Raw genomic sequence first — 22,679 nt, 5'->3', positions numbered from 1 at the left:
TCCAGGAAGCATTTGTGGAAAATAAGCATGCCACTGCATTCTGTACATGCTGTAGATGTAGTTGGTGTGACATGATGTTTCAGTTCTCTAGGCTTCCTCCTTTTCTGACAGACTGTTCTACCTATTATTCAAAGTTGGGTAATGAAATAGATAACCATCAAGAAAACTTTTGAGCTGGGAGGTGGTGGTGCACACCTTTAATCTCAGCACTCAGGAGGCAGAGGCCGGTGGATCTCTTTGTGTTCAAGGCCAGCCTGGTCCACAGAGCAAGTTCCAGGACAGCTAGAACTGTTACACAGAGAAACCCTGTCTCAAAATACTGGAGAAACAAAACAAAACAAAAACAAACAACAACAAAAAAATCCTTTTGTCTTTATACTTGTCAGTTTTTGATTCATATATTTTAATGTGCTTTTGGTATATATATTTTTAGATTCTTTGTAGTCCTTTTAATTAACAACTTTTAATATTTATTTTAGTGTGCGTGTGGGTGCATGCAAGCCACAGTATATGTATGTGGAGGTCAGAGGACAATTCGTTGGGAGTTAGGACTCTCCATATAACAAATGAGATTCAGGGATGAACTCTGGTCTTCAGGTTTGGTGGCAAGTGGCTTAACCTGTGCAGCCACCATCTCTTCTACCAATGAACATTTATTTCTTGTCTTTTCTTGCTATGGTAAATTTTTTATTACTATGTATTATGCCCTTCATTGTCTTTTGTGACCCCTTTAGGGCACATTTTTGTCTGATGTAACCACCACACTTCTCATTATTTATTTGCTTACTTAATTTTTTTCTATGCTTTTAACCTTTCCTGCCTCTGAATCTAATCAGTTTCTTATGGAAAGCATAACTGGATAACATTTTCCCTACTGGTACATACTCTTGAGAGGCTCTATTCATATTTCGGTAATTAGTGATAAGGAGGGATTCACTTTTGTGCCACTTTACTATGTTTTCTGTCAGGTCTGACTCTCTTGGCATTAGTTCTTTTGTGTGTAGTACACTCACTTTTTATGGTGAAAATTTTCAACTCTTTTTGAATTTCAAGGATTTACCTTTATCAATTAATTTCTTCATAGATGTGCTGGTTATTTATTTATTTATTTATTCATTTATTTATTTATTGCTGCCAACTTGACACAAGCCAGGTTCATGTGGGAAGAGGGAATTTCAATTGAGAAAATGTTTCCATAAGACTGGCCTATAGGGAAGTCTACGTAACACTTTCTTGACTGACATGGGAGGGTCCAGGCCACTGTGGGTGGTACCATTCTTGAGTAGGTAGGTAGTCCAAGCTAGGTAAGCGATCAGAAGCAAGCCATTAAGCTTTCCTCCATAGTTTCCGCTTCCGTTCCTGCCTGGGCCTGAAAGCGTAAGTCAAATAAACTCTTTCCTCTCAATGCTGTTTTTGCTCACAAGTTTTCTATCAAGCAAACTAGAACATTAGATTTCTGGGTTCCATCTAGTGGCCTCTAATTTCATACTACAGGTCTCCCTTGAACATTTTCTACAAGGTCTGGCAATGAGGAAAAAAACTCCTTTAGCCCATTTCTCTGGGAATATTTTAATTTCTCATACTTGAAGACAGATATGGTGGTATTTTTGGATGGTACAGCTTTAATTCCCCACACCCCACACACAATGAACATACCACCTCAGGACCTACTTGGAAGGTTTCTGATGATAAATTTCAAATAATCTTTGTTGATTGCTCTTATGTTACAAGACATTCTTCTCCTGATACTTCTAAAAGTCTCCTTTGTCTTCCAAAAGTGTGATTATAATGCATCTAAGCATGAATCTCTTGAAAATTATTTGTGTGTGCTTGTGTGTGGTCTATGTTGTACACTTATATGTATGCATACATGGAAGCCAAAATCAACATTAGGTTACCTTCCTCTACTGCACTCCACTTTATTTATTATTATTATTATTATTTTTATTTGTGTGTGTGTGTATGAAAGAGCATCTTTCACTGAGCCTGGAGTTTGCAGATTTGGCTAAAATGGCTGGCTATTAGCCCCAGAAATCCTCTGGTCTCTGTCTTGTGGTAAAGGAGATACATGCATGGCTTTTTATGTGGTACTGGGAATCCAAGCTCAGGTGCTCACGCTTGAGCTACAAGTACTTTATATTGAGGTCACCAAGCTTCTTAGATGTTCTTGTCTTCCTCATCAAACATGGGAAGTTTTCAGTCACCATTTTTTTATTCTCTCCCTGCCACACTCCAACATCTATTGGTCAGCTTATTCTGTCTTCCACACCCTTTGTCTTCTGTCTACCTTTCTTCCCCAACTCAGTAGTCTAAGAGCTTGGCTTCTATAATTTGTTCATAAGGAAATAATGAATGATCATTAAATCCACAAGAATGTAATATCCTTTAAGAGGATCGAACAAACTATATTTTTCTCTTTTACTATATTGGTTCTAGAAAAACAACTGTACAGAGAGTATAACATTTCCTGCTAGGAGTGACGGCTTTAAAAATAAAATAGCAGTGAGTTACTATTTAACAGTTTTGAATAGCTGTGATTTGTCAATGTTTTGTCCAGAGAAAATGACTGTTTCTGCTAAGTCATTTTAGACAAAAATCCCAGCGATTATTCAGGGTTACCTAGAACATGTTTCTTTATGGCAATCAGCTACCCAATCTCTGAAGTGTCTTACTAAATATGTATTGCTCATGGCAATGGTATTTGAAAATAGCAATTTTAACGTTACTAATTTCCTAAACATATCCAGCCACCTTTGTTTGAAATACAGGAAGCTAACACAAACAGTAACTTTGTAGGAAAACTGATACCTAAGTATTAATACTGTTCATGAGGCAGATTCTGTGCCAGGAACTTCTCTGCACTATATCCATCGCAGCCATATTACTATCCCTCTAAATTCTGCAGCTTGTCCGAAGGCTTCACCCTGAGATGACCAGGATGACAGCACCTGTGACATTGTGCTTGTGAAGTGATTTGGAGACAAGTGTAGCACACATATCACACTGGACTTCCTTGCGACTGCGGTTGTGATTTTGAAAAGGAGCACAACTCACTGTATAGACAGGCTTCTGGGAGCCACAGAGCAGCTCTTCAGAGGCAGTGATAGCAGGCAGCCATTGCATGGGGCATTTTAGCCTTGCTACTTTTGTTAAGTTGGATATAAAAGTTCTAAAATATAAAGTTAAGACTTAAAAACTCACTCTACTACACTATGTACTTTGTATTGTAGAGAAACTGGGAGATGCGCAAAATATTTGTGTCAACATACTGAGTATATAATTTAGAAAAAGTTTCTTAAAAATAAAACAAAACAAAAACATTTGTTAGCCAGGTATGGTGAAGAAGCCTTTAGTCCCAGTACTTGAGGGGCAAAGATAGACAGACCTCTCTGTGAGTAAGTCTGAGGCCAGCCTGCCTTATATCAAAGTTTCCTGATCTCCGGGATGCTGTAATATAAACATATTTTTTATGTGTTTGTGTATGTGTGTACAGTGCGCACAGGGGTCAGAGGAAAGAACGCCTGTATAGGAGCTGGTTTTCTTCTACCATGTTGGTTCCAGGGGTGAAATTCATCACTGGACTTGGTGGCAATCATCTTTACAGTGAGCAGTCTTGTGGGCCTGAAAAAAAGCTTCTTGTTGGTTCTAAATTTAAAATGCCCCAGGAGAGCTGGGCAGTGGTGGCGCATGCCTTTAATCCCAGCACTTGAGAGGCAGAGGCGGTTGAGTCTCTGTGAGTTCGAGGCCAGCCTGATCTACAGAGCGAGATCCAGAACAAGCACCAAAACTACACAGAGAAACCCTGTCTCGTCTCATAAAGCCAACAACAAAAACAAACAAACAAACAAAACCAACCACAGGAAAGGTGTCCCACTTTTCTCAAAGAGCACACATGTCAGTATGTCCATGTCCTCTGGATTCAAAGTTCCTGTTCTGGTGCCACAGCCAGACCAACAGCAATGCTACACGAACAGGTCTTCACTTCCCGTCTACAGGGCAGTAATCCACAACCCTGTCAAGGGAGCTTGAAGGTAGAGGATACACACTGAGTGTCATTAGTACACTCTCAGCCAGAGGCCCAGTTCCTGCTCATTGCCTTCCCATAAGGCACTAGCTTTTGATAGACAGAAAAGTTTGACTTACATATTATCTCCTCACAGTAGGCAAGGGAAAGGGAATTTACACATTTTTTGGTTCACATTATTTTTGTGACAGGGTCTCACTGTGTGGCATGGGCTGGTTTGGAACTCACAAATGTAGATCAGATCAGTCTCAAACTCAGAGATCCACCTGCCTTTGCCTCCCAAGAGCTGAGAATAAAGGTGGAGACCACCATGCCCAGTGAGACTTTACACCTTTAACAAACACTGATTTGCAGAAAATCCATTTAGAGGTTTAAAGGAAAGCAGTACTACTAAGATTCTGGTCTGTGATGTCAATTCAACAATGGAACTAGGTCTGAGTGCTGCTCACCTGCTTAATACTGAGTGCAAACAACCGAAGAGTGCCCTCTCCAGAGCAGGAAACACACCCTAGCAACAAGATTTCCTGGCCATTACTGCATCCCTTGAGATCTTCCTGAGGTTGGGTACAGTGAAATGTGGAAGCAGGAAGGCATGAATGTGAGCCTCTTTACTCACTGGTGAGCATCAAGTCCACAGCTCCCTGCAGTAGCAGTCTGTGAACGGCCTTTACAAACATAGCCCGTGGAACCTCCCTTAAGATCACACAGGACAAGTGATTACTATGTACTACATGCTCCTTACTGGGGTTAATGCAATACAGCTATGCCCATCTCTGCCTCAAGAAAATACCATTGAAAGAAGCATGTCGTCCAAGAAGGGGCTCAGGTGGGAACCTAGACTTTTGATTAGGACAAAGGATTTAGCTATGGAGTCAGACAAACTAGGGTTACTCTGCCCCACAACACACATGAGCTGGGGGAGGGGGGGCAGTGTTTCTGATTGCAACTTCGACTCTTAAGCTTCAGTTTCCTGATCTGTAAAACTAAAACAATTATTCTTAAGAAAGCTCTTAAGAAAACTATGCAAGACAATGGATAGGCAGGATGTGGAATGCAGAAAACACTCAGTGAATAATGAGAAATTTTAAGCAGGAGGTACAACAGAATGCACACACCTACAATGTGTATATTGATCACTTTTTTCATATGTATGTATCTATATATTTCTTGTTAAAATTTAGAGCATGGCTAGTACCTCAGAAGTCCCCATATGCCTTTCTAACAATATGCATGTCCCCATCTCCCATAACCACTCTTCTGTTTACTACCACAGAGGAATCATATTGCACAGGTGCATTTTACATCCAGTTTCTATCACTTAGCTTTATGCTAATCAAATTATCAATCTCTTGCACACAGCAGTTCATTTTCCTTTACTGTGTTCCATGATAGGCACAAGCACATTAACCAGTTTATTTCAACTTGAGAATACTTAGAAATGTTACTGCTGTGACGATCCTGGCACATATCTGCTACCAGACACATGCACACACTGGAGCTCCACCTAGATGTACACTGCTGGCTCACAGAGCAGGTAGGTATACATGCATCAGTGTTGGTCAACACTGACAAGCTACACCCCCCACAAGCAGTAAAGCTCAGGCTGTTGCCTGCCCCTACCATCAGTCGCTTGCTTCCCCAACTACTGGGATGGGCTAGTGGATACAGACTTCTTATTGTAGAGCTCTCTTTAATGGCCACTGGATTTCTTTTTTGTGAAGTTGCATGCCATCATATCTTTTGCCTGTTTTTGAAAACTGAATTATCTTTTCTTAGATGTTCTATAGAATACCTGCCATATTATACAAGTCCAAAGTCAGATATACTGAAGGCAAATAATGTTTCTGGCTTTCTTTTACAGCTAGTGCTCCCAATTGGGAATTTAGTATCTGGTTTAGGAAAGCTGTCTATTTTGTATAATCATCATATTCCCCCAGGATTCCTTCTAGAAGCTCTGTTGTTTTCCTGCTCACAGTGAGAACTCCCCAGGAATTAACATTGCTGAATGGTGACAGGTGGGGGAGGGGTCCAGGGCATTCTGCAGCTCCCACTCCTCGCCCCCAAGAGATAGCTCTAATGAAGCCTCATTAGCAGGAGACCTGCTTCTCTCTGAAGGAGGGGACTCTGGCAGGATTTCTGCACTCTCCATTTTGCTCCGGATGTCATTACTGGAGTATCTGCACTGTCTTAAAGCAATCACAGATGAAAATGTGCCTTTCTTATAAGGACTAAGAGCCATAGTAAGATATATGCACAAGAACACTTACTTGCTAAGGAGCTATGTGGGGCTATGCAGGGTGTTTATACACATGACGCTATTTCAGTCACTACAACCCGGGATGGGGTGGTAGAGACTCACAGTGAGATAGCTGGAGTGAAGAAGTGATACACAGCAAGTCTAAGTCTGTTTGGCCCTAGAGCAGACACACCTGCCACTATGCCATGTTTCCTCAGCACACGATTATATGTTATTATTCTTATAAAGGCTTACATTTCTCCATGTAAGTAAATTCTATTTTTTTAAACAAATATCTTGCAACACAAGGGGGGGGGGATTTAGAGATGAGATAGATTAAAGAGTGGGGGGGGGGGTGTCATAAAATACACATAACAACCCAGCTTGGGCTCTCTTTCTATCCCTGTCCCCACCCAATTCCCCCAATAAAAACAATATATTTAAAAAAAAAAAAAAGCCACATCAAGGACTACCGATCAAAACATAGATCAGAAAAGAATGAAAAGAAAAACACTGCAAATAAAGTTCAGCTGTTTCTATTTGGGAACAACAACAAAAAAATCCCACTTGCCACAATAAACTGACAAATAAGAAATTGACTCTGCGGTAGTGAAGCTGGAATTTTCCGATGGCACTAGCTACTCTGTCATTACTGTGGGTGACCCAAGAGTGAGTGGGGGCGATCAACAGTTGGGAGCTGGCTGGGCTAGCATCCCTGACCCAGGAGTACCCCAGTGCAGGCCTGCAGGGTTAGGCTCCCCTCTGAGCCATGGCGGTCCCCTGGCAGTGGAAATCCCTGTTAGTTGCATAAGCTGCTTCCAAAGAACACCCCACTCTGTTAGGCCAGCCTGATCTTTCCTTCTGCAGGTGACAGAGGAAGCAGAGGTCTTTTACAACGAGGTCTACAGATTTCTCATGAGAAAGGATGGACATTTATAAGCCTCTCAGGCCCCAGCCCAATACCTGGAGTATGCTCAAGGACACTACACAGCTAGTTTATAGTTTATCCAGGCACATTCCATTATGTATTTTCTGTGTGTGCACATGTACACAGGCAGCAGAGAAATAGAAAGAGAGCCAGAGTGAGGGAGAGGGAGAACAAGGTTTCTAAAGCTTGATTAAAAACTTGGTTAGGTTAAATGATTGGAAGAACAGGCTAAACCAAACAATTCAAAATATTGCCAAACCTATGATAAAGATTCATTAAACAATTGAAGAACCCTTGGGGAAAAGTTTTCTTGGGCTTGGAGTTGCTCTGCCTCCTGAATAATAAACATAAATAAATGCAAGAATCAAGACATAATAACATTTACATAGAAGAATTAAAAAGAAAACTCATGAGTGACTGTGTCTTCTCACTGAATGGGGAATACAGGGTCAGTTTTAAATTTAATTTTGGACTTGCTAATTTAGGAATGTGACATGGGGAGTTGATGCTCAGCATGAAGTTTGCCCTGAGTGTGTACAGTAATAAGAACTATGACCACACACAGGACAGCAATGACACCAGCCCAAGCTACTCCACCTACCAGCTCTTGTCTGGATGGCATCAACAACCTTCCTGGGGGTCACCCGTCTTTCCTAAGGCCTGGACCAGTGCCAGATATGTAAAAGACATTCAATAAACACTGCCAGAGACAACAGAAGAGAGTTCTAGGCACCAGGAAGCCTAGGCACACTTCAACGTTTAAGTTATGGAAAAGGCAACAACAAAGGAGACAAAGAGGAGCCACTGAAAGAAGGGAGCTGGGGAGGAGAAACACAGAGGCCAAGAAAGGCAGTATACTAAGGGCATGATTAATTCTGATACAATAAAGTCATAGGGCTGAAAAGATGGCTCAGTAGGTAAGAAACTCTGCTGCTCTTCCAGAGGACAGAAGTTTGAGTCCCAGAACCAATGGTAGGTAGCTCACAACCACCTGGAACTCCAGCTCCAGAGTAGTCAAACCCTTTCTTCTGGCCTCTGTGGACACCTGTACATGCATGGACATATCCACATACATATAAATCAAAATAAGATAAATCTTAGAAATTATGAAATCATATATAAAGCAAAATATCCACTGATTTTGGCAATATGTTGGAAATGTGGCCATTAACAAACCATGAAATTTATAAACACACACTGTCTCTGACCCCTTCTGAAGTCTCACTGGAAAAAAAAAGGGGGGGGCTTGGGGGTGTTCTGAGATAAGGTTTCTCTGTGCAGCTTTTGGCTATTCTAGAATTAGCTCTGTAGACCAGGCTGGCCTTGAACTCACAAAGATCCACCTGTCTCAGCCTCCCGAGTACTGAGATTAAAGAAGTGCACCACAATCACCTGTCATGAAAAAAAAATTAAAGGCACAAATGCATACATGTAAGATTTTAGAAGCTAGGGCTGGAGAGATGGATCAGCAGTTAAGAGCATTTGCTGCTCTTGCAAAGGACCTGAATTTGATTCCCAGCACCTACACTGGGCAGCTCAGAATCACCTCTATATTCAGTTCCAGGGGTCCCAACACCCTCTTTTAGCCTCCATGGGCATATGCATACATGTGGTACACATGCCTCCTTCCCTACATATACAGATAAAATTAAATAAATATTTTTTTAAAAAATGTTTTAAGTGCTAAAAGGAAAGAGACAAAAAGTTAACAGACAGATAACTGACTGAGTAAAACCAGGGAGGGCAGCACAGAGAAGAACAAGAAAGTGCTTTGAAAGATGATCACATGCACATATTCAATTGCAGGTAAAAATGGGCCCCATCCCCTAGAAATGAAAAAAACAATGTCTTAGGGTTTCTACTGCTATGAAGAGATATCATGATCATGGCAATTCTTATAAAGGGGAACATTTAACCAGGGTGCTTACAGTTTCAGAGGTTTAGTCCACTATCGCCATGTTGGGAAGCATAGAGGCAGACAGGCAGGCATGGCGGAAGACACAATAAAGAGCAAACAGGTGGAAGCACTGTGGACACGACGCCCGTGGCACACTGGAGCACTGCTCTTTGAACTTGTAAAAACAAGTACCCAGCTGAAACGTGTCTCCACTCTCAGTTTAGGGAGCATGAAAACAAACTGTGGGTAGAGTCCTAGTCAAGATGAACCTGCTCTCTCACTGGAAAGACATCTACTGTCCCACCAAGGAAAACACTCTTCTTTTATCTTTCCTTTTTCTTTGAACTAAACAGCCATCAAAACTCTACTCTGAATACTCTGCGGTATGGTGATATACTGTGTACCCTAATAAACTGGAGATTAGAAGACCGAGCCAGTCACTAGATTAGACACAGAGGCAGACAGTGGTGGCACACTCCTTAATCTGTCTGGATCTCTGTGAGTTCAGGCCACACTGAACAGAGTCAGGCACTAGTGGCATACAGTGGGTCAATTCTTTTAAGCCTTGAAGGAGGGCCTTCTGAGGCTCTTGATAAGGCTTTCCCTGATCTCATGAGCTGCTATGCTCTTTAATAAGCATGTCTCTGTTTACTCTGAAACATGTGATTCTCTTCTTTGTACAAGTCCCCAAGAGAAGGTTCTCCTGGGTAAAGAACCCCTACGTACTAGGCTGGGCTCCTCAATGTCCAACCAAGCCTTATCCTCTTGACTTTCAACTTCAAAAGGACTCTTCTTCTGATGCAAAAACACAGGCCATGCAGAGCAAAGAGCAGGACAGAATGTGGCTCATCAGGTAAATTCTTATAATTAAATAGGTTTCATTTCAAATCTAAAGAGGTTGCACCAAGTCCCTGACTAATCATTGTATTAAATTAGTTTTATTTGGCATCATGATCTGGTGCATTGAAGAAATAACCAAGATCTCATGCAGAACACTAGTAAGGAAGGATGGACAACAACCCAAGAAGGGGCAGAGATCCCACCTCAGCAGCAGGGGCTGCAGGACAGGGCCTTAACAAGGAAAACGAATGGGCACAGAAACGTTCTTATTGCTAGAGTACATGTACCTCATGCTTCTGTGTGGTTCAGCCTTTGTTAACGTAGGATCTCTACAGTGAAAACAAGTCTAGTGTTGTATGCTTGTTCCAAGAACCACACAAAGACTTTGGAAGATAGCATATAGTCAGTGGAATGAGCTGTCTCTGCCACATTTTTAGTCACATGCTGTTTTCAGATGTCCTGGTTACCTTGAAAATTAGCTTATTGTGCTATGAGTTAGCCATCTTATATACTGAACAAACACTAAGATAGGGACAAACCAGGCTCTAGCACCTGCTTGTAGGCCACAGTCAAGGATACAGGGGTTGTTGTCATCAATATTGCTGCTGTCCAGGATCAGAGGAATGCCATCCAGCTCGTTCACCTAAAAGGAAAGAAAATGGACAACCAGGTCAGGATCACAGAATAGATGATTTGTTTCACCTCCCTAATTTCCTGATTATAATATTGCTTCACCTACTACAACATATAAAAACAGATATATAGGGGTTGGATAGATGGCTCAGGCAGTACAGTGCATGTTTTGCAACCATAAAGACCTGAGTTTGATCCCTAGAACCCATGTTTTTAAAAACAAACAAACAAACAATTCCCTACCCCAACAAAAAACCAGGCACAGTGGTGCACACTTGTAATCCCAGCACAAGGGTGGTGAACAGCCAGTCTAGTCTAATTGCTGAGCTTCACATCAATGAGACCCTGTCTCAAAAACAAAGTGGCTGGCACCAAGGAATAGCACTGGAAGGTGCCCCTCTGGTCTCCAAGTGCAGATGCACACCCAAGCATACAACACACACAAAGAGAGGAGGGCATATGAGCACACCTTTATTCTTTTCACTCTTCCTGAAGACAGCTGGGGCATTTGGGGCAGCCATATTTAAAAAAGAGCAGAAGTAGATACACTCTAATGATGCCTTTTATGGATAAACTTCCTATCTGAGCTTTAAGAACAAAGAAATGCTACCAAAATAGAGATCAGAATCCTTTTCTACAATGAAAACAGGAAAATGATTTTCCAACTAACACTTATGTCCAGAAATGAAAGTTTTAACATTTGACATTTAAAACAAAAAGACAAATTAAAACTGAGAAGAAATATTTGTAGGGTGTTACAGATTTGTAATATAGTTGCAAAGGATTAGTAATTTAATACAAAAAGATTTACAAAACTGAAACAGTCCAAGATTTTTGTTATTGAGTAGCAGAAGCTACAGGGTGTCAGCAGGGGAACAGGGGTAAACACACACTGGAAACGAGGAGACTGAGCAGAAATCTAGGAATCAGGAGACAGGTGTGACAGGGCTGTGAGCTGAAGTCTGGCCATGATCCCAACCTTGTTATGGAACACTGATGACTCAGTTTCCTCATCTACAAAATGGAAAGTAAAAGTCTACTTCAAAGAAAACAGTAGCTAGAGTAGACTGTGGCTGAGGATTATGATGCTGGCTGACTGTAGCAAGGAATAGGGGCTTCTGGAAGCCCAAGGAAGCAAGTATATTTTCAACAGGGCCAAATATATACTTTCATTCTGCATAGTGCTAAACTGCCAACTTCTTATAAGTGAGAAGAAAAACAAAACTATTCAGATTTATTCAGTGCAAGAAAAACATTAAAGAAAAAAAGTAAAATCCTAAGGTCTATCAAATTGTAAGATTTTGATAGAAGTGAAATCACACATAAATACTGAAACTTAAGCTATACAGGTAAATTAAAGTTTTATTAAACATCATGGCTCCACTGAAGCTGTGGGCTCCTAGGTAAACACCTCACTCACAGGGCTGCATTACAAAAGGCTACATGAGACTTTTTATAGAAACCCATTGACTGTTTTCAATGTACATGGACTATTCTAGACACAGATGACAAATACATAATTATAGACTTAAGACTGAACACAGGGTAAGGTCACTGGGAACAGCAGACATAAATGTAACACCTTTCCAAGGGGGCCTGACAACAGAATTTGTTATTACAGAGCTCTCAGGTTTATTGCTGCAGCTACATGTGTAGAATGACTATCTGGGGCAAGAGAACAATTAGGAAATTAATGAGTTTTCTTCTGTTAGCACTCCATAAAATAAGGAAGTTGTTTGTTTCTTTACCTAACATGTTAGGAACTGATTGTAAACCCATAATAAATGAGTCACAAGTTGTAGTTCTCTGGAGGAGCCAAGCTCAGTCAACACTTTCTTTTTACATGGTAATGTTGCCCTACAAGACAGTAAGCCTAGCTTAAACAAACACCTGGGCCCTAGAAACAGTGTAGACAGAGGACAGCTAACTGATTATCTATTTCCTTTCAGTCCCACAGGAGCAAGTATGCTGGAGAAACACTGTAAAGCATATAGACCTTACAGGAGAGCAAGCTCCTTTGGGAACATGTATTGGGCTGGCCAAGAAACTGCCTTAGTAATACTGGTTGCTTTGACACTGAATAGTGAACACAAAACCCTGAAAACACTCAAGAGCAGACACAATACTAAGGTGGGCAGAATCTTTTCCAATCAGGCCTTAATGTTTAATAAAAATGTATTCACAACATAGATCTTCAGGCAGACTCACAGATAACAATCTCAAGCCAAAAAGAATGAATCAGGGCTGGGGATGTCTCAGTGGCACGGCACTTGCCTAGCAAACTTCAGGCCTTTGGTTCTATCCCCAGCACTACAGGTAGGTAGGTAGGTAGGTAGGTAGGTAGGCAGGCAAGTAGGCAGGCAGGTAGGCAGAGTCCACATTTCATCCAGGTGTGGTGGTGCATGTTGGTTTGTTTGCAGTTTTTAAAAACTGCTTTGGCTGCTGTACTATTGATCATGCTGCTATAAGAAAGCAGCATAGAGCAAATGGCTTATAGGACGGACATCAACTATTTCTCTGCTTTGGTGGCAATGAGTTGAAGGTTAAGAGATCAACAGGGTGTTTTTTGTTAATTGTTATTTCCTTTCTACTGAAGATGGAAGAATAGAATTTGCTTCAGGCTTCTTTTTGGGCCACTGCTGGTGGGTACTTTTGGCTTGCAAATTTCTGTGTTGACCACCATATGATGTTTGGCCTATACCTGTAGACTGTATCCAAACTGCTCTTTTGTATAAGGGCACCAGTCACACTGCATAAGATAGCCCATCTTACATCAGTGTAACCTCATCATAAATTGGCTAATTACATTTGAAATGACCATTTCCAAATAAGGTCACATAGCACTTCAACACAGGAAGGGAAGAGAAAGGATGCAAAATTCAACCAATAATTGCTACTACAGGTCTCTCCCAATAAACTTTAAAGTCAGCTGTAAAAAAAAAATAATCTATGAGATCTGACTGGTATAGTCTAAATAACTTCCACATTAACCTTGGGAAGAAATGGCATCCTTACAATAATGAATTTTTCATTAAACCTCAGCTTCTCTTGGTAACTTTTAGGGCTTTCAGGTCTGGAATACATACTTAAGCTTATTCCTAAGAATTTCACACTTTATGGCATTGTAGAAATTTTTCATTCTTTCCTAGATATTTTTATTTGTTTGGTTTCTAGAGACAGAGTTTTGTTGTGTTGTTCAAACAGAGCTCAACTAGAGATCCTTCCAACCACTAGGCCTATATACCTCTTCCTCTCTCTTTTGTTCAAGTGGTTGTCCTAGAATTCAGCGTATACATCTTTTAACTTGTTGCAACCTGTTTATAAATAGCATTATACTACTTCACGCACAATATATGCCACCATGCTTTAAGGAACAAACCATGTCTTGAACAAAGCTGTTACAAAAGAACAGGAAAAGTTAAAACTAAATAATGAATGTAGAAAGCCAGTATCATGTGGTCTCTAAACTGAGTAAGACAAACCAGCACAAGAAAATTACAAACCCACTTAAACCCTCCCCACCAACAATCCTGTAAGTAGCTAGACTGAACAGTCTCCAAAAATGCATCAAGACCAGGCAGCTTTCTCAAAAATGCAAATATAGCATAGATCATATATTCAAATTCAGTCTGCAGAGAAAAGTACCAGCCAAGCTCAGCCCTACTTATAATTTCTTATATTCTCAGAAAACCATTAAACTGAAAGAGGGTCATACAGAGGTCTGTCATGAATTCCTCAGTTACAGTAAGTTTAGGTAGACCATAACAATAAAAAAAAATGCATAAACATTACCTGCTTCCAAGTAATGATGTAGAAAATTTAATCTGATAAGATACTAAAATTGTAAAGATCTTTGGAACATTTTATCTCTAAAGATCAGAGATGCTCAGGAAAGTCATGAGGAGCTGATGTGAGAAGTTCAAGGCTCACCAACAAGACAGAAGAAGTGGAGGAATGAAAATAATAAAGCATTAAGACTGATGCAGCTAACAGAGTTGTCTGTTCTTGTTTTGATTTTTAACTTTTTAAAATTTGTAATTAAGATAGTTATATCATTCCCCCCATTCTTCCTTAACTCCCTCTCACATCTCACCCTACCCCTGCCCCGTTCCCTCTAAAGTTCATGGCCTCTTATTCTTTAATAATTATTACTTTACACACACACACACACACACACACACACACACACACACACACACAAAACCTACTGAATTTGTTTAGTGTTGCTTATATGTTTATGTTTTTAGGGATGATCATGTGGCACTGGATAACTCACTGGGGGCTCATATATGGGCAAGACTGATAAGTCATTGTTTCTGTCTCAGTCTCTGCAGTCTTTAATTGCCTACAGCTCTTCATCTAGGTTTGTGGCCCACCAGATTCCCCCATCCAAGTTGTCATGTTTAGTTCTAATTTAGGCAGCCATACATTGAAATGAGGGGAGATATGAGGGTGTGTGAGAGTGGGCTAACCAGAACTAAGAATGCATGAAAAAAAATCTCTAAAGAAAGCTATGTTTATAAACCAATTTAAGAACATAATTTTTAAAAACAGAAGGACTTTGAATACAGATACCCTACATGGGTGGACAATGATTCTGCCAGAAGACATAGATTATGAAATAAAAATTTTAATACCAGGTGTGGGATAGCCACTATGAGATACCCCTATGAATAGGACTCCAGAAGCCCCTAAAACAACACAGGACACTGCCATCGACCTTGGATACTAACCATAACAGCTCAGGAGGTCATGGGCCTAAGGCAGAACCGACTACTGTATTTACTACGCTAAGCATTTCTGCTTATACCTATAGATTAGTGCTGCCCTCAGTCTTGTTAGGAAAGCTTCTCTCTGCAGTGGGCAGCAGTCAAGACAGAGATTCATAACTGGGCAAAGTGCTGAGAGTGTCTAATACATGCAATAGTCCTAAGTGGGACATCTATATCCACCCATGAGCCCAGCTTCCTGGGATAAAATATCTAAGGGAACATCAGAGAAGAGGAGCAGAAAGAACATAAAGGCCTGAGGATGAGAGAACACTGTGTTGGGGCCATGACACGGTCAAAGCATCCATAAACTTACTGTAGCTATGATTACCTGAACAAGATCAAGTCAACAAGATGAGCCAGCATTCCAACAGGCAGCAGAAACTGGACTCAGTGTATTATTACCAAAACAAAACCAAAGGACATAAAAGGGAACATGTTGGGGGGTAACTGGGAACGGCAGGAGAGAGAAGTTGGGGGTTCCCACGGGGAGTGCATATAATCAAGATTAATTGTTTATATGTATGAAATTGTCAAAGAATAAATAAAAGACATTTTACTAAAATAAAGAGGCAAGGGGGAATGAGGGTATACTGCATTCTACCCACAGTACATTTGGGTTTCAGGAAAGGGTTCTCTCTCTATTTCTGGGGTAGCAGTATGGCTGTGTCCCACAAAGCCCGTAAGAGAAAAAGAGGTTAGTTTAGACAGGATCCAAAAGCTCAGTGAGAAGAGACTGTTCCCAAATTCACTGTCACCAGAGGCTGGCAAAACTCAGATGAAGCAGAAATGAGACTCTCAGGGCCTTCCTTGTCCCAGACTCCCTGTGGTGGCCAGGATACAGCAATGGACTCTAAGTGCTGGTTCCTGAGGCTGTACTTCCACAGCGGTAAAGACCAAAGGACTGGCAGCAGGCTAGAGCCCATCCAGACTAGGGGTGGTGGCACATGTATGTACTTGGAATTCTATAGCTCACGGCTACCCTGGGCTACACAAAGAGATACCCCTACCCCCATGCCCAACACAATCCTCAGCACAGAGACTGATTCATAAAAGAGCCGAGCAAACCAGAGCCATGGGGATGACACCAGTATGCTGGCATGCACACAGCCAGAGGCTGAGCAGACTCAGAAATTAGGCAGAACACATTTTGAACTTACACTTCTTTAAATTTTCACACACATGGACAAATGACTTAACTTTAATGTCTTTGGACTTGAAATATCATCTCCTGGTTTTCACAGTTCCCTGGAAATTTGATAATGAGTTAGAATTAATAATCAAATATGGAGTTATCTCTTGTGGACATTTGATGATAATGAATTTAGGCCTCTCACAGGAGTATATTAGAATGGATTACATTATCTGCCTCGAGGCCAGTGTGGTTTTTGGAATTAATGAGATACGTGTGTTATTCTGACCCACTTAAGGTCTCCTGGGGGCAAAATATCCACTCCTCTCTATGGCTGAGGAGAAAGAAGGAACAGCTCAGTGCTGGCAGGATAGCCAGGAGTGAAGGCAGAGTCTTCTGACATGAGGAGCTTCTTCCCCAAAGAGGACACTCCATGGCCTTGGGGAACCAAAGGTGAAGCAGTACACCAGCAGACCACCAGAGAAAAGGCCGGTTCAAAACGTTCTTGCTCTGACCTCACACAACATTCCCCAACTTCTCTACATCATAGCGCCAACTGCCAGAGGCTGGCAAAATCCAGGTGAAGCAGAAACCACAGAAGTCAGAGAGCTACCTGCTGTTCAGAGCTTTAAAAATTACAACAAGAACTATTTTCATCCACTCTTTTATTCCGTAGATGACCAATAACTATTTGCCTTAAAAAATTGTGAAGACTAAACATCTTTTGTAACTAATTCCATCTATGTGCCTACTCCACCTTTACACTCACACCAATTCCAACTAAGTCCTAGCCAATAGCATAGAGAGAATGAGAAAGAGAAGAAAGTAAAATATAATTACAGTATATGGTAATGCCTATGAAAGAAATAAACAGGATGATCTACCAGAGTGATTAACAAGGTATTATTTTAGATATTTGTCAGAGAGATTTCTTATAAAATGGTGACAATTGTATTGAGACCTCATCTTTGAAAGCAATCTAGCCATGAACATGGACCAGATACCAACACCAGTAGCTTTTAGACAGAGTAAACCAGAAGCAGAGACTGAGGCATAAAGAGCGAACTGAACAAGCCTGAGCGTGACAACCCACACCAGCATGGGGGCATGAAAGTCACTGGCAACAGTAGAACTTGGAGAACACAGAAGTCAAACCCTAAACATGTCTTAAAGGGTGTTCTCTGGACCAGCAGCACAATCACCAACCCAGCTTGTTCGCAGATGTAAACACCTGGACTTATCCCATTCAGAAGCTCTAGGCTTAGGACCTAGCAAGTCTACGATGCAGAAGAGGATTCTTGGTCTTTACTGTGACTTCACATCACATGGGAAACTTTCAAAAGTACTGAGATGTCCACAACTAAATCTGAATTTGGGAGGTGATAATCCTAAGCATATATACATGATACACAGGAGAGCAAAATATCAAGTCGTAGAAACCAGAGAGCAAATTGAAGATTTTATGGAGATGAATGGAAAAATCCAATTAAAGGTGTTTTTTTGTTTTCTGAAGCAGAATCTCCTTACATAGTCCAGGATGGCTTTGAAGTCATGATCTTCTTGCCTCAGTTTCCCCAGTGTTGGACTAGATCTATGAGCCACCATACCCAGCTTTAAATCTAGATTTAACTAAATAAAGAACTGAGTAGAAAGTGTTCTGCAGCACCCAGAATACCTGTGAGAAAGCTAGTGCAGAAGCAGAACACACAGTGATGTGAGTTTGGGCCACAGGTTTAAAGGAAAATGAAGAAAAATCTTAGGCTGGGACCCAGGACCTGCTTTCAAGGGTAGTGGGGATAAGAGAAAGGAGAAAACACCAAGACTCTTAAGTGGCCAAGTGGCACTGGGATCTCATTCTCTGAGATTTGGAAGAAAAGTCCTGGGCTGAGCTGGAACATCAAGAATAGTCTTTATGACAGGAGAGATAGGTAAAGGAGGGAACATGGGGAGAGACAACTAACACTGAATGCCATTTGAAAAATCATAAGGGAATCCACTCCTGTAGAAGCTTCCTAAAATATATATATATATATATATATATATATATATATATATATATATATATATATATATATATATATATATATATATGAAAGGAAGCTAAATGGAGTTGCCAAATAACAAGGAAGATGATGCCAAATAGGCAGGAATGGGTCACACCTTGCTGAACTGTTGGCCAAAGCCCCCTCTGCTACCCTGTCCACCCCAAATACCCCAGGCTATTGCCAAGGCTGTCAGTTGCTCAGCATAATCTGATGGTAAGGTCCAACTGTTGAAAATGACACTGACTTACATTGTGGAACGTGGAGAAGCCGAGCTGATGCCTAACTAGAAGATTCACCCCTACTGACAAGAATTCATGGTACTAGAAAGTACTCTGCATACTACTGGAGGAGAAAGATAATCATCAGTATCATCCAGCTACAAACCTGTGACCCACCTGTAAGATAGACTGGTGTAATAGTAGCACAAATGTTAAGGGAGCAACTGAGCAATTTCTGCTTGTATTTAAGGCCCACTCCATAAGATGGAACCTGTATGTTACACTGAAGTGGCCAAGAACCTGGGACTAGCTAAGTCATGGGCCTGGGGGAAACTTAATACTTTATTTCTTTTTTTTTTTTCTTTTCTTTTTTTTTTCCCCCCGAGACAGGGTTTCTCTGTGTAGCTTTGTGCCTCACTTTGGAGACCAGGCTGGCCTCGAACTCACAGAGATCCGGGATCCGCCTGCCTCTGCCTCCCAAGTGCTAGGATTAAAGGCGTGCGCCACCACTGCCCGGCAATACTTTATTTCTATTAAAGGAACATAGCAATAAAACGATTCCTAATGACATACTGCTTTGCCTATGATTATATTTAATAAAAACTTTACAGAGCAGAGGATTACTTGGCCTTGTATTATTAGAAAGACTGAACATTTCCCCAGCAGCTTGGGTTTTCTGAACTCAGGTTTTAGGAAACAAAGGCTTTACCAGTAAAAGCTCTGACCAACTGGTATGTGCCAGGGTCATCCTGAGAGAGCACTGGAACCCATCAAGGCAGGACCAGCAGGGCAAGAGCTATGTAGACAGGAAAGATGGGCAAGTACACACCCCACATGTTGTTAAAGCTGGAGAGTGGTGCATAAAGCTCCTGAAGAACTGTGCAGGCTCTGCAAGGGCACAGAGGGAGGCCTCTGAGAGCTCATCCCTAAGGAAGCCTCCCCAGCCAGGACACTCCCAGGAAGGAGAGCGTGTGAAACCAAAATACGAAAAACAACCCACTGCAGCACAGGGCCTCATCAGAGAGGAGTACAGAGGAGGAGATGCTATGATTCCACAGTGAATGCAACTGAGCAGACAGGTTCTGTGTAAGCCACAGCATCTTTTCAAGAATATAGCTGGGCTCTTAGTTATCTACAACGGTGGTTCTCAACCTGTGGGTCACAAACCTTTTGGGGGTTGAGCGACCCTTTCACAGATATCCTGCTTATTAGATATTTATATTACGACTCATAATAGTAATAAAATTACAGTTATGAAGCAGCAACAAAAGCAATTTTATGGTTGGGGCTCACCACAACATGAGGAACTGTATTAAAAAGCTGCAGTATTAGCAAGGACCCACTGATCTAGAAGGACAAAGAGAAATGTGATTAATAAGAAATTTTTTCTAAGTTCAACATACACCACACATAGATAGTAAGATACAAATTTAAATTTGTGATGCCCATTGGTAAATTGCTCTTTTTTTTTTTATTATTATAAACACGTGCACATTTTACAAAACCTTCCACCTAACTGGTTTTCCTTAAATGATGAATTACATCAGCTAATTTTAAGGAAGCTAACTATATTTCTAAACCCAAGACTTAAAAAAATAATCAAACACATAAAATCCACTCCCAACTGTTCTTAAATTAGGAGGAAAGGGAACAGTCAGGAACTCTGGCAACATCTGGTGAATGAAATTCAGTCAGTGCATTCCTACAAAAGGAGTCTGGGACCACTTTTCCCAACTACAAATCAACCAGAACCCTTAGGATTCATGTAAAAAGGTATCTGCAGGGATTGAGATGCAGAGCAGGACTCTCAACAGGAGGGCTCTGGCTTAGCCTTTTCTCTTCTTGGAGCTTCTCCCAATCAAGGAGCAATGGCAAGAAAGCCATTGGGGGACACAAGGGCAGGGAGGGGCTGGCACTGTCATCTGAACAGCTTTAAGGGAGGGTGACTCACCTCTCATATGAAAGCCACGGGAAACCAAACCAAACCAAACCAAAAGAGGCTCCATTACAACCAGAGGGTGTCACTTCAGTTAATGACGAGAAAACTGACCAGAACAATGCTTGGCTTCTAGAAAGTGCCTTGAATGATGGACATTAATACAATCATTCATATTTATACTTCTACTTATGACATTTGTGTTTCAGTCTTTGTAGAAAACTTTAAACCTGCTGATTCATAAGTAGTGTTAGTTTTCTATGACTGTCCCTTATTTTAAAAATTACTTATTTTTATTTTATGTGCATTAGTGTTTTTCCTGCATGTATGTCTGTGTGAGGGTGTCAGGTCCCCTAGAACTGGAGTTACAGACAGTTGTGAGCTGCCATGTGGGTGCTGGGAATTGAACCTAGGTCTTCTGGGAGAGCAGTCAGCACTTTTAATCTCTGAGCCATCTCTCTAGCCCTGAATATAATTTCTTAAAGACAGTTTAATAAAGTAAAATGTCAAAAGATGACCAGTGACATGTTTAAAGAACTACATGGAAGACCTGTTTTGAAGCAGAAGAAAATATGAATCAAGAAAAGCACTTCTTTAACACACACAAGTACACACTACTTAAAACTACACTCTACCTAGATACCACCTCACAGCCACAAGAAACAAACTGAGAAAGCAGAACACCAAAAGGGATTGGGAGCCATGGCAGTGGCTGAGAAAGCAGGCAGTTCTGACAAGCTAACAGGCACAGCTGCATTTAGAACAAAAACAACTCAGACAGTAAGCTTATAAAAATATGCACTCCACCTTGGCTACTTAAGGTGCAATTCCCACCCATAATGCATTATCTACAACGCCACACTTCAGTGCCTAAACAAACAGAATTCTGTCCTGAATGCATTTGGTCTTTAATTTTTAACCCACAGACAGAATCTCTATTTTCTGCTGCAATATCAGCTGAGTATCTGGCCCTTAATGACTCTTGGAGCCTAGTGATCAACTTGTCTTTGACATTACTATCCATTGGGAGACTAATATTCTGGGTCATCTAACTATGTGCCACACTAGACTGGGAATGAGCACCTCCTAAGTGTAAAACCAGCAGGTCATCTGTTTGGGTACTGTTCTACACTGAGCATCCTCTGGACATGGTGAAGGAAAAGGCTAATGGGAAACCAAATGCATGTCTGTCCCCCACTTTAGCCACTCACACAGCGTGGCAAGTGGGCAGAGACTTCTGGGGGAATCACGTGGCTGCCCACCATCAAATGGACATATGGAACCAAAGCAGACCCTCGAAGTGTCTGCCTGTTACTAAGATTCAGTCTACGCACCAAGTCGATACAGTACAGAAGATACTAGCTCTGCTGCAAAATGGGAAATGAGAGCAAAGGGAAACCTATGCCAAGATCTGATTCTCACAGGTTTGCAAGGCAGCAGTTAGCATTCCTATCAGGTAGATAAAGATCATGAAGATCATGAGACTTGTACCAGTTAACTAATTCAAAGCCACACAGCTTAGTGACTGGCAAAGCTCAGGTCTGTTTAAGTATGGGTTCTATTAACAAAACTCTGACTCAAACATTTAAAAAAAATGAAGAAATTAAGGAGGGAAAAGAGGCAGAGAGGGTGGCTAAAGCATTATCAAACATACTGAAAACCATCCAAAGTGGAGAAAGCAGAAGGCCTTAGCTGCCGTGGGGAGCATCTGACCCTGGAAGGCAGACCCAAGAAGAGATCCAAAGTTCTAAACTCTCCAATTCTGACCAACAGGAAGGAACACTAGAGAATGTTCTCAGTGCCCACAGGAGGAGAATTTGTGCACCTCACAATATTGGCAATTATTTTTATAAAGGATCTCTCTCTATGGCTGACTTTGTGGCTGACACCTGAAAGTCACAAATCCTTTTTTAATACCTGTATTTTATCTAGAAAAAAAATTCATACATTAGATTTTGGTCATTTACTTCCCTCCTCCAGTTCCTCCAGTTCCTCCCACCTCAGTTCTCTTACTGGAAAAA

At 41.2% G+C, this 22,679-nt stretch overlaps 1 protein-coding gene across 1 annotated transcript in view; it reads right to left on the bottom strand.

Moving 5' to 3' along the window:
* The window catches only part of Atxn10 (ataxin 10), a 134,612-nt gene that overhangs the window by 16,579 nt on the left and 95,354 nt on the right, over positions 1–22,679 (bottom strand). Inside the window, exon 10 of the mRNA XM_036209030.1 lies at positions 10,505–10,568. Coding sequence (XP_036064923.1) covers positions 10,505–10,568 — 64 coding nt within the window. The remainder of the gene's footprint in view (positions 1–10,504; positions 10,569–22,679) is intronic.

The sequence above is a fragment of the Onychomys torridus genome, chromosome 16 (genome assembly GCF_903995425.1).
Source record: "Onychomys torridus chromosome 16, mOncTor1.1, whole genome shotgun sequence".
Taxonomy (NCBI): Eukaryota; Metazoa; Chordata; class Mammalia; order Rodentia; family Cricetidae; genus Onychomys; species Onychomys torridus.
Note: the sequence above shows the minus strand (reverse complement) of the source record. Positions and strands in the feature narration are given on the sequence as shown.